This window comes from Canis lupus, chromosome 3 (genome assembly GCF_011100685.1).
Source record: "Canis lupus familiaris isolate Mischka breed German Shepherd chromosome 3, alternate assembly UU_Cfam_GSD_1.0, whole genome shotgun sequence".
In the NCBI taxonomy this organism is placed as follows: Eukaryota; Metazoa; Chordata; class Mammalia; order Carnivora; family Canidae; genus Canis; species Canis lupus.
The window spans coordinates 37,287,754-37,300,578 of record NC_049224.1 but is presented as its reverse complement, the minus strand read 5'-3'; the positions used below and the strand labels follow the sequence as shown (position 1 = coordinate 37,300,578).

Genomic DNA, 12,825 nt, shown 5'->3' with positions numbered 1-12,825 from the left:
TTCTTTAGGTTCCTATGCTGGAGCAAAGCTATGGTTAGAGCACAGACCTGCTGGACCCCATCCTTAGGTGGTTTGGAAATGTGGGGAAAAAGACTTTGAGTCAGAAAGATCCAGGTTTGAATAGCTCCTTCATAAAGTTGTGTTACCGTTCTGAAACCTGGTTTACTCATTAGGGCAGAATTTACCTTGCAGGTGTGTGTGGCTAGGCATACTTCCTGGTAGATAGAAGATGAGAGAAAAGGCAGGCAGATCCACAGTGACCAAGGAGAAATGTAACCCAAACAGCACCATTGGCATACAGCATGGCAGCTTTAACAGGTTATGTTCCCTTTCCTGGGGGAGGGAAGCATGAGATATTTATATTTGTTTAAAACTGTATACATTCTGGCAATAAACTTGACTTTAAAAAAATGCGGGATCCCTGGGTGGCGCAGCGGTTTGGCCCCTGCCTTTGGCCCAGGGCGCGATCCTGGAGACCCGGGATCGAATCCCATGTTGGGCTCCCAGTGCATGGAGCCTGCTTCTTCCTCTGCCTGTGTCTCTGCCTCTCTCTCTCTCTCTGTGACTATTATAAATAATTAAAAAAAGAGTGTCTTAAAAAATGGAATTTATTCCCAATTTTATTTTCTTAAGCATATAAATTATTGTAAAGGGTACAAAGGAAAGTAAACTAAATCATTAGCAAGTGTCATCTCTGGATTGTGGGGCTGTGGGGTTTTAATTTTCTTCTTTATACTTCTTCATGTTTTGTATGTGCTCTATAATAAATGTGCATTACTTTAGAATAAAGAGAAAACCTTAACTCTGGGGAAATGCTGCTTAAGTGTATTTGGAAGCACTTGGTACCTCCTGATTCCCACAGACTCCAGGAGTCCCAGCAGTCCCATTCTTGCATGAATAATGATATCACTCCCTCTTTTGTAAACCATATAAACCATATTTATGGTTCTTTCTTTTTCTTTGAAGGATGAGAAGAACCAAGTTTTAACCACCAACATTTGGCTGCAGATGGTAAGTTGAGACAATGGCAATCCTCTCCTGTGGTCTTTCTGCTCTTGCTTTCCAGATGCCAATTCTTGAAATGCACGGGAAGCAGAGAGCCTCTGATAAAAGCCAGGGCAGTCCTCCCTCACTGCGCTCAAACTAGTGTATGTGAAATAAAACGTCCACTTTTGGATGTTTCTCACTGCATTGTGCAGAGCTCAGTACATGCTTGTATTTCCCTCTAGGTTGATTTAAGGAAATTTTATTATTTAAAAATTTTTAAAAGATTTTATTTATTTATTCATGAGAGACACAGAGAGAGAGGCAGAGACATAGGCAGAGGGAAAAGCAGGCTCCCTGAAGGGAGCCCAATGTGGGACTCAATCCTGGGACTTCAGGATGGTGCCCGGAGCTGAAGGCAGATGCTTAACAGCTGAGGCACCCAGGCCTCCCGACTTAGAGAAATTTTAAAAGCACTTCATGCAAGAAAAGTAGTAAGATTAAGATCTGCATTGTCTGTAGCAAATCTGTAGCATGTCTGTAATCTGTACTGACTAGTCCTAGGGCTCAGGAGACTGCCTCACTCCCCATGCCCTCTGGATGCAAATGGTATCCTAGAGAGTTGCCTAAACTAGAGGTCTCCACACTTAGTTTTCTAGTGGCCCCTTCAAAAATTGTGAAGTACTATATTCCATTCATGGATTTTTAACTTGACATCTTAAAATTCTCACCTCAATTTAATGAATTGCAAATGATGTCTCTTCCAGCAACTTATAAATACAGACCTTTGAAAGTAAAACTGTTAGTCTCTATTTTAAATGGAACCTAAATAACATAATAATTTATGTCTATATCATTCACTTAAGAAATACGTGAAGAAGGCCTTCTTTTAACTGCTGGATATTTCACACAGTCCCTGTCTTTGCACTTGAATTGCGCTTCCACTTTTCACATAAAATTTTATCCTACTGTCATATAATTTTGTTTGCAGGTCTTTTATTAATCACTCTGTCTTGATTTTCTCAAATGTAAATATTTACATAAAAATTATTCCTTTAGACAATAAGTGTTAATTTTTTTCTTCTAGATTGATTTAGGATTATGGTGATTCTTCGTACTTAATTCATCAAGGTGACATTCATCTCTCTACCAAAGATGGGGCTTTGTTTTAAATTAATTCATAGATGACTATTTTTTATTACCAGAAATGAGACACTGATGCAGATTTCACTGTAAATTCTATGACTTTTAAAAATAGATGTAGTAATGTGTTGTTCACAATGAAAGACATTTTGTTACAGCAATGTTAATTAATTCCTTGAACTTCTTCCAGATGACATGCCAAAAATCACATAGTTTTATCAGGGTGTATCAGCTGACAGTTTGACTAGTTTCTCTCTCATTCAGTTTTGTTGAACGCAAGGAATTAAGGGAATTATAACCCACTTGATCTTTCAAAGTTTTTGTCACCCAATTTTTAGCATAGAGACATTGGTATTTTTCATTGACCTTTTGTTTGCTTCTTGGGTGAGTGTTCCAGGATAGGAGCTGAGATATGGGAAAAATGTCTTTCTTTAGGACAAGACATGCATGTGGCAATGGAGAGAAAGAAAACATTCACTTCATGGAGGACGCTTCACTATACATGAGATCCCTCACAGAACCTTTGGGAGATTTCCCTGCAGTATTTAAAGTAACATTCTGTAGTGAGCACATCCTACCCTAAAGCCTGTGCACACCTGCTTTAGCTTCCCTCCTTTGGTCATGGGCACAGGGTCTGTACTCCCCTTAGAGGCAGGCCCTCCCTCCTGGGAGGAGGTTTTTTCCTGGTCCCTGCCAAGAGCCTTGCTTTCACAACTGTCCTTGTGGCCCCATAATAGTGTCTGCAGGTCATTTTCATTAGCATACAGATGAACCTCAGTTGTCCCCATTAACCCTCAGCAGTGACTCTGGTTTCCTTCTCACCTTTACAGCAAAGTTCCTTTCCCAACCCAGGCCTGCCCCTGACTGTCACCAGTCTATTCACATGCATTCTCAGCCTTGGGGTGAGCAAACTACTAACTCTCAGGTTGCTGAATGCTATCCTATGAATAACATTTTCCCCCAATTGTTTTGTTGAAAATTTTCAAATATACTTAAAAGTTGAATTTATGGTGAGTCTGTATCCTCACCTCTTAGATTCTGTAATTAGCATTTTACAATTCTTGCTTTATTCCATAGTTGGCCATCTATCTATCTTTCTATAGATCTAGCTTATTTTTGAGTTCAGTTCAAAGTAGAATAGCAGACAGTGGTCACTTTCACTTATATGTTTCATGAAGCTCTTTGACTAGGGTGTCTTTCAAGGCAAAAACTTTACATGCAAGGCAATGAACAGACCCTAAGTGTACTGCCAGGGAATGCTTTCAGCTCTTGAGTACCATCTCCCTCAGGAAACAGAACTTTGCCATAACCCCAAATGATGTCTGATACCTGCCCTATTCCCACACTCCCTACCAGGGGTAGAACAACAGTATTGTTTTGCCTTTTCTAGGGATTGATTTTTCCCTCTTATCTTACTGGGTCTCTCAGGAGTGTTTGGGTAGAGTTGATTGGCCCCTCTTTCTTGAAATCGTACTTCACCTAGTGTCTGGAAACCTCTCCTTAGGTTTTTCTCCTAACTCACTCATGACTCCTGAGTTCCCTCTGCTGTCTCTCTTTTTGTTTAAAGATTTTACTTATTTATTCATGAGAGAGAGAGAGGCAGAGACATAGGCAGGGGGAGAAGTAGGCTCCATGCAGGGAACCCAACGTGGGACTTGATCTTGGGTCTCCAGGATCAGGCCCTGGGCTGAAGGCAGCGCTAAACCACTGAGCCACCTGGGCTGCCCACGTCTGCTGTCTCTTGATGTCTGTCCAGCCATTCCTTGCTCAGGAGTTGGAGGGCCCAGTATCCAGACTGAAGACACCATTCAGGAGCTAACAGCACCAACCCAACTTCCTCCCTGGTGTTCCCAATGTGGGCACCTAGTAGGCTCTTGATCCCAGTGTGTTCCAGACCATCCCTTCTTTCCCTTTTACACTTTTCCCCTCCATAGTTAAGAGAAGAAAAAATTCTTCTCTACCCTTTAAAGTTTTCCAGCTGGACTAAGATTGAATTTACTTGAGACAGATTAATAGGAGAAAAAAAAACAATAAAATTTTGTTATATGCACACGGAGGCCCAATAATGACATTGAGACATACAGAAATGACCAAAGCAGATAGTTTTTGAACTTTTTAGGCAAAGAGACAATAAATCTGTGAGGAATTGGCAGTACAAAAAACCCTTAACTTTGGGAGCTTTATTTAATAAGTAATTCTGAAAGGAATTTGGACTGTGCTAGGAAATTAGTAAAAAGTGACAAGTGTTGTTTCTATTGCCTTTCTGGCTTTAAATTTCCTATCTCTGGTGATAAGGAAGTCTCTTTAGCTTCTGGTAGGGAGAGTAACTTTCAGGGGAGAAATTTATTTCCTGCATTCAGGGGGACAGAGGAGGGTCTGAGTGTCCTTCTTGCACAGACTCTTCTAAATAACTTTTATTTAAAATAATCAGTATGCCTAAAGTGGTACATTTTGAGCAGCCTGCCCTTCGGGCCTATAATAGCTGTCTCTATTTGGATAATTGGTAACTCCATGTATTCATTTGTTCAGATTAGAAGCCTCAGAGTCACCCTTATCTCTTGTCTTTCATGCCTACACCTGATCTGGTAGTTTGACCTTTAGAACAGATCTATACTGACCACTGCATGTGAATACCATTGCTTCCACCCTGGAATAATTTTTCTGGAATTAATGAATAAAACAAAAAACTCAACCTAGGAACTGAGGGAGGGCTAAGGTGTCATCATACAAAATGGAGCTAACTCCAAATAACATCTAAATGCTGTAGTGAAGGTGAAGCTCTGGGAATTCTGAGAGATAATGCAAATGCTTCCTTTTTAGCATAAAACCAGACATTCCCCATATCCTCTATGGTACATAGTGAGAAATACCTAATATGCTCACTGCATGTTAGGTCACAGACAGATTTGTCTTCCTGATGCCTACATTCCTTATCCCCCAGTAAGCAAATGATCTTCAACAGTGTATATGATTTGGAAATATTTTTTCAAAGGGTATTGTTTTCCAGGTAAATAGTAACTGCATTATTATTTGTTGCATTGAGTTCGGGGGCATCATAAATAAACATGCTTGCTTTGGAGGATGTCACTGGAGACTTCTAAATTTCTTTCAAGCACAGCTTATTTTTAATTAATTTTTATACTTGCAGAAGTGTATGCAACTTCATTTGTTCTAAAACTCAAATTTGTTAACTCACTTACCTATTCAACTGATCTTTTTGAGTACCTACTATGTAGAAGGCATTGAACTGGGTCATGTGAGAAGGATCCAGAAGTAGATGAGACCCAGTTTCTTCTCCTAAGCCATTTATAATAAGGCTGTGAAATTTACATTCTAACCAAAAGATTAAAATATTCTGACCAAATGACTCCCTAGAGAGATGGCAGGAGGAAAGCTGGTGGTGTGGACCGTGGAGTTCACAGGTGCTTTATAGAAATGGAAGGGAAAGAAGGAAACACTCTTCTAAATGTGAAGATCAACAATATTGTTGTATCCGATTGGATAGTATCTTGTTGAGAATTTTTGCATCCATGTTCATCAGGGATATTGGTCTATAATTCTCCTTTTGGTGGGGTCTTTGTCTGGTTTTGGAATTAAAGTGATGCTGGACTCATAGAACGAGTTTGGAAGTACTCCATCTCTTTCTATCTTTCCAAACAGCTTTAGTAGAATAGGTATGGTTTGGTTTCTTCTTTAAAGGTTTGATAGAATTCCCCAGGGAAGCCATCTGGCCCTGGACTTTTGTGTCTTGGGAGGTTTTTGATGACTGCTTCAATTTCCTCCCTGGTTATTGGCCTGTTCAGGTTTTCCACTTCTTCCATTTCCAGTTTTGGTAGTTTGTGGCTTTCCAGAAATGTATCCATTTCTTCTAGATTGTCTAATTTATTGGCGTATAGCTGTTCATAATATGTTTTTAAAATCGTTTGTATTTCCTTGGTGTTGGTAGTGATCTCTCCTTTCTCATTCATGATTTTATTAATTTGAGTCTTCTCTCTCTTCTTTTTATTTTTTTTAAATTTATTTATTATAGTCAGAGAGAGAGAGAGAGAGAGAGAGAGAGAGAGAGAGAGAGGCAGAGACACAGGCAGAGGGAGAAGCAGGCTCCATGCACCGGGAGCCTGATGTGGGATTCGATCCCGGGTCTCCAGGATTGCGCCCTGGGCCAAAGGCAGGCGCTAAACCGCTGAGCCACCCAGGGATCCCCTCTCTCTTCTTTTTAATAAGGCTGGCTAATGGTTTATCTATCTTATTAATTCTTTCAAAGAACCAACTCCTGGTTTTGTTGATCTGTTCCACAGTTCATCTGGTCTCGATTTCATTGAGTTCTGCTTGAATCGTTATTAACTCTCTTCTTCTGCTGGGTGTAGGATCTATTTGCTGTTTTTTCTCTAGCTCCTTTAGGTGCAAGGTCAGCTTTTGTATTTGAGTTCTTTCCAGTTTTTGGATGGATGCTTGTATTGCGATGTATTTCCCCCTCAGGACTGCTTTTGCTGCATCCCAAAGATTTTGAACGGTTGTATCTTCATTCTCATTAGTTTCCATGAATCTTTTTAATTCTTCCTTAATTTCCTTGTTGACCCTTTCATCTTTTAGGAGGATGGTCCTTAACCTCCACGTGTTTGAAATCCTTCCAAACTTCTTGTTGTGATTTGGTTCTAATTTCAAGGCATTATGGTCTGAGAATATGCAGGGGATGATCCCAATCTTTTGGTATCAGTTCAGACCCGATTTGTGACCCAGTATGTGGTCTATTCTGGAGAAAGTTCCATGTGCACTTGAGAAGAATGTGTATTCAGTTGTGTTTGGATGTAAAGTTCTGTAGATATCTGTGAAATCCATCTGGTCCAGTGTATTATTTAAAGCTCTCTTTTCTTTGGAGATGTTGTGCTTAGAAGACCTATCGAGTGTAGAAAGCGCTAGATTGAAGTCACCAAGTATAAGTGTATTATTATCTAAGTATGTCTTAACTTTGGTTATTAATTGATTGATATATTTGGCAGCTCCCACATTCGGGGCATATATATTGATGATTGTTAAAAGTCCTCTGGTTGGATAGATCCTTTAAGTATGATATAGTGTCCCTCTTCATCTCTCACTACAGTCTTCGGGATAAAGTTTAGTTTATCTGATTTATGGATGGCTACCCCTGCTTTCTTTTGAGGACCATTTGAATGGTAAATGGTTCTCCAACCTTTTATTTTCAGGCTGTAGGTGTCCTTCCGTCTAAAATGAGTCTCTTGTAGACAGGAAATAGATGGGTCTTGCTTTTTTATCCAGTCTGACACCCTGCGCCTTTTGATGGGGTCATTAAGACTGTTCAAGTTCAGACTTACTATTGAAAGATATGAGTTTAGTGTCATCATAACTTATGATGAACTTATTCCGTTCCTGTTTTTGTGGATTGTTCCATTGGACTTCTTCTTAAAGAGGAATTTTAATAGTCCCCCTTAAAATTTCTTGCAGAGCTGGTTTAGTGGTCACGTATTCTTTCAGTTCCTGCCTATCTTGGAAGCTCTTTATCTCTCCTATTCTGAATGAAAGCCTTGCTGGATAAAGTATTCTTGGCTGCATGTTCTTCTCATTTAGGACCCTGAATATATCCTGTCAGCTCTTTATGCCCTCCAGGTCTCTGTGGAGAGGTCTGCTGTTAATCTAATATTTCTCCCCTTAAAAGTTAGAGATTTCTTGTCTCTTGCTGCTTTAAGGATCTTCTCTTTGTCTTTGGAATTTGCAAGCTTCACTATTAAATGTCAAGGTGTTGACCCGTTTTTATTGATTTGGGGGGCGGATCTCAGTATTTCCTGGATCTGAATGCCTGTTTCCCTTCCTAGATTAGGAAAGTTTTCAGCTATGATTTGTTCAAATACATATTCTGGTTCAAATACATCTCTGTCCTTTTCGGCGCCCTCAGGAACCCCAATTAAATGTAGATTTTTCTTCCTTATGCTGTGTTTTATTTTCCTTAATCTATCCTCATGATCTTTTAATTGTTTTTCTCTTCTTTCCTCAGTTTCCCTCTTTGCCATCAACTTGTCTTCTATGTCATGCACTCGTTCTTCCACCTCGTTAACCCTCGTTATTAAGACCTCTTGTTTGGATTGCATCTCATTTAATTGATTTTTTAATTTCTGCCTGATTATATCTAAATCTGCAGTCATGAAGTCTCATGATTCCTTTATGTTTTTTTTTCAGAGCCACCAGTAGCTTTATAATAGTGCTTCTGAATTGGCTTTCTGACATTGAATTGTAATCCAAATTTTGTAATTCTGTGGGAGAGAGGACTGCTTCTGATTCTTTCTTTTGAGGTGAGGTTTTCCTTCTAGTCATTTTGCTCAGTGCAGAGTGGCCAAAAACAAGTTGTATTGGGAAAAGGAGAAAAAGAGAGAAGAGAAGGAAGAAAAAAAAAGGGAAAAAAAAGGAAAAAAAAGAAAAAGAAAAGGAAGAAAAGAAAAAAGAAAAAAAGGGAGGGTGGAGGCAAACAAAAATCAAAAAACAAAAACAAGGGGGAGTGTCCTCTGATTCTGTATACTGTAAATCCCTCGACTTCCCCTGGAACTTTCCAGTGCTGCTGGGTCAATAATTTGTTTTTCCCGTTGGTTGAGCTGGTCATCTGGGGGAGGGGCCTGCTGTGCTGGTTTTCAGGTGTTAGCACTTGGGGGAGCTGCTCAGCCCCCTGCCTGGTGCAGGGCTCAGTGAGTAATGTTTATCCTGTTTATCCGGTGAGGCCACCATGAGGCTCAGTGGGGGTTGTTTACCCTGTGAGGCCCCAGGAGGAACAACCACAGTGGTGGGGCCAGCTCTGGAGCCCTGGATTCAGCTCCTGCAGTAACTTCAGAGCTCTCAGTCTGCAGGGGCCTGGATGTTCCAGGGCGGGGCCGCTGATCTGCTCAGCCTGGGGTCAGGAGTGTCCTTGCTGTCCTGGGCCCTCCTGGCCTCTGCCTGTCCCAGGGGGAGGCCGGATCCTGGGCTGTGTCCCCGGCGCCCTGTGCTCTGGGGCCTGCGCTGGTGGAATCGCGCTCCCGCCTGCAGCCCTTTTTGCTGGGAGCCTCTCCGGGAGCCGCCTCTGAGTTGCTCCCAGGCCTGTGGGGTGCCAGCTGCAGCCCTTAGGGAGCTTGGCGCACTCTCCTGGGCGCGCAGGTGTCTGTTAGTGTCCAAGGGAGCCTGAGGGCATCCCTGCCCTCCTGGGGTCCTGCTTTAACTCTCTGTGAGCCCCTTTCTGTCTTGGAAGGTTAGTGAAGCTCCTGCTTCTCCGGGCGGGGCTTTCCTGTCCTGGGGACACTTGCCCGGCCTCAGCCCGGGTCCTGGCGGGGCCCCTCCCCCTTGTGGAGGCCTTTTGTTTCTTTAATTCTTTCTTCCCCGTCTTCCTACCTTGATAGAAGCGTGAACTCTTCTCACTGTAGTATTCCAGCTGTTCTCTCTTTAAATCTCAGGCCGCATTCGCAGGTTTTCAGGATTATTTGAAGGTTATCTAGGTAATTTGGTGGGGACAGGTGACTTGGGGACCCTACTCTTCCGCCATCTTGCCCCGCCTGGAAAACATTTATATTTACTGATTTATTATAAAGAATACTGGTCAGGAAACATTATATGGTCTCCTTCATTTGGAGAATATAAAAGGTACTGAAAGGGAATAAAGGGGAAAGGAGAAAACAAAAGTGGGAAATATCAGAAAGGGAGACTGAACATGAAAGACTCCCAACTCTGGGAAAGGAACTAGGGATGGAGGAAGGGGAGGAGGGCAGGGGGTGGGGGTGACTGGGTGGTGGGCACTGAGGTGGGCACTTTTGCCCACCTCAGTATGTATGTTGACAAATTGAACACCAATAAAAAATAAATTTATTAAAGAATACTGGTCAGGAACAACTGAATGGAAGAGATGCATAGGGCAAGGTGTGGGGAAGGCACAGCTTTTCTGCTCTCCATGGGCTAGTAACTCTCCTAGCACCTGGATATGTTCACCTTGTTGTTCAGGAGTTTTTATAACACAGTCTCCGTTCTCTCCCTGGATATTAAGATTGGGTGGGGCTGAAAGTTCCCACCCTTTAATCAAAGCTTGGTCTTTGTGATGACCAGCTGCATGCTGGCAACCTGAGGTGATCTAGAGGTCCCTTCCTAAGTCACCTCACCTCATTGGAATAACTTCTAGTATGCTCAGAAGGGTCTCTGTATGAATAATAAGAGACACTTCTATCCTCAGGGAATTCCCCTGGTTTTAGAAGGCCTGTGCCAAGAACCTGAGACATAGACCAAATATGTTTCTTGTTATAATACCATTGTGTACTTAAAAAAGAAAAAGCAAAGAAAATGTTCCCTTTCTTCTCTCTCACTCTCCTGCTATAAATATCTCATGCATGTGCATTCACACATACTTCAAAAGTTTCCTTGGGTTCAAGGCAGGTGCCAATGAGGCCAGTTCTCAGATCCATGGAAAAATTGGGGTTCCTGTGGTGTGTTTCAGATCCAGGGCCCCTTTCTCCCTTGTGTGTCCCCATAATAACCCTATATAATTAGGTCTTGAAGATTTAATGAGGAAAGATCCCACAGAAATGGGAAGAGAAGGAAAAGAATAGACTCTTCTAGGTGATCTGGGAGTATTGCTCTGATAATAACTCCAGGTAGAGGATCAAAATAGAACTCAATGCCTAGACACCCAGTTGGTGTCCAGAGAATCAGAGAATTTGTTGTTGGTGTAAAAGACAGCATGTACTTAGTGTCAGAAAACTCCATACAAATGTGTTTTGAAAATTCTTCCAACTATTTTGATCTTAGATGAAAAAAAATGGGCCTCATTTCTAGGTTGACACTTACTATCAGGTACCAAACAGTTTGGTTGATGCTCAGGCATTCCTGCAAACCAGTTTCAACAAGTCTGGCTCCCTGGTACTGTCCTTTCCCTTCTCTTCCTTCTCCTCCCCTGTCTTCCACTAACCAACCACATCAAGTAGAAATATCAGTGGGGTGATTTTCCATCCTAAATGCCCCAGACAATTCTTCAGCACATTATACATCAACAACTCTTCATTCACCGAAGCTCATGGCTGTAAAGTGACATTACTCACAGGCTGTTGGCTCTCATCTGACTTCAGATGGCCCCAGAAGTGGGACAGCCTTTCCGGATGCTTTTCTGTTCTCTCTAGAGGATGGTGAGATCTCTGGGACATGCACTGTGATCCACTGCCCATGGGCTGCAATTCCCAAATCTCAACAGCTTTGAAAATTAAAGGGTTTTTGTTTTCCTTGATGTTGTGTTTGTAACTTTGCATCAAACTCATGGAGTTTAAAATCAAACTGAAATAGATATTAGTGGGGGCATTTATTTTTCTGACTTAGTGTCAGTATGCATGTTTTCCTGCAGAAATAATAGTACGTTTGATTATGGAGAGTTGCCTCAGTCCCAACTAGATATGTTGCATCACATACCTTTCTAAGTCTGAGAAGGTCTGAGCTCCAGAGTACAAGTGGCCCCAAGGAGACCACATATAGGATGGGGCCTTTACTGGGGTCTGCCCTGATTGTGGCATATTTATAGGAGCTGCTGAGTCCAAATGGGCCAGCCTTGCAACCCTGGCTTGGTGATGCTATTTGTATAGCAGATGTAGGTGGGAACCTACCTAACTAGTCTTTACAGAGCTAGTGGACCCCAGGTCGGACTGGGGTGTGTGGTCCTGGGACAAGGGACCCCAGGTATGGAAATGCCTGTGCTGGTGTATTTATGTCTATTTCCTCAGTCCTCATCTGCACCCTTGTCTTGATTCAGTGTTTTACCATCAAACGACTGTTTGCATTTTGGGGTTGTGGCATCAAAAGCACTATTCCAACATGAAAATAAGAACTCCATTCCAAAAACACACCCTCCTTAGAAGGTTCTGAGAGGTTCCCTAGCAGCTGCATGAAATTGTTTCATGGAAATAAATATTCTTCATTTTTCCAGCTTAGTTCTTTTCCGATTGAAATAAGTGAATTTATTTTTCCTGAGTGTCCCTTCAGTGGAGAACTTTGAAAGCAAAACAGTTACTCATTTGGCTAGAAAAAAACCCATCTGCTGTGGGAGGGGAAGGCTTGGGGGCATGCAGTGGACCGGAATTAGCTTTAATGCTACTGTCTGAATGTGGTCATGGTGACAGCAGGATCTTAAATGTGGTTTTTATGCTATTCATGGTCATTTATGAAGAGATTATTTAATTCCCAGTTTCCTTATATTTTGTAGATAACAATTCACTTATGTAAATAAGTATCTGGATATTTTTTTTGGCTTTGAATGTAACTAATAATCTCCCTTAAGAAACATTAGTAGACAGGAAAACAAAGTGCTACTAATGTTATTGTCTGTGTCAGTCTTGGACAGATCACTATTTACAATGGAATATGTCAGAATATCCAGGCGTGAAGACTGTTCGTTTCCCAGATGGCCTGATTTGGAAGCCAGACATTCTTCTCTATAACAGGTAAGCACATTGGACAAAAGGAAGAATGATTTTATTCTTGCATACATGTAACAACCAAGTATATTTGAGTATTTTATAGAAACATCAGACACATTATCTGTAATTTGGGATCATTGCTGCCCATGATGCTTTGTGAATGGCCAGGCATTTGAGAAGCATTCTGTCCCCTTCTCCCATGTTCTCTCCCTTGGCATGCAGGCTTGCGTTACTTAGCACTCTCCCTGTGATGTCCATGTTTATAGGGCTGTGCATT

General features: G+C 41.7%; 1 protein-coding gene across 2 annotated transcripts in view; it reads left to right on the top strand.

Moving 5' to 3' along the window:
• Window positions 1-12,825, top strand: part of CHRNA7 (cholinergic receptor nicotinic alpha 7 subunit) — a 126,554-nt gene that overhangs the window by 48,848 nt on the left and 64,881 nt on the right. Inside the window, exons 3-4 of one of the 2 annotated variants that reach the window (XM_038532597.1) lie at window positions 967-1,011; window positions 12,463-12,572. The exons of the other annotated variant lie outside the window; for it this stretch is intronic. Of the exons in view, the coding sequence (XP_038388525.1) occupies window positions 967-1,011; window positions 12,463-12,572 (155 nt within the window). The remainder of the gene's footprint in view (window positions 1-966; window positions 1,012-12,462; window positions 12,573-12,825) is intronic. 2 annotated transcript variants of the gene reach the window in all.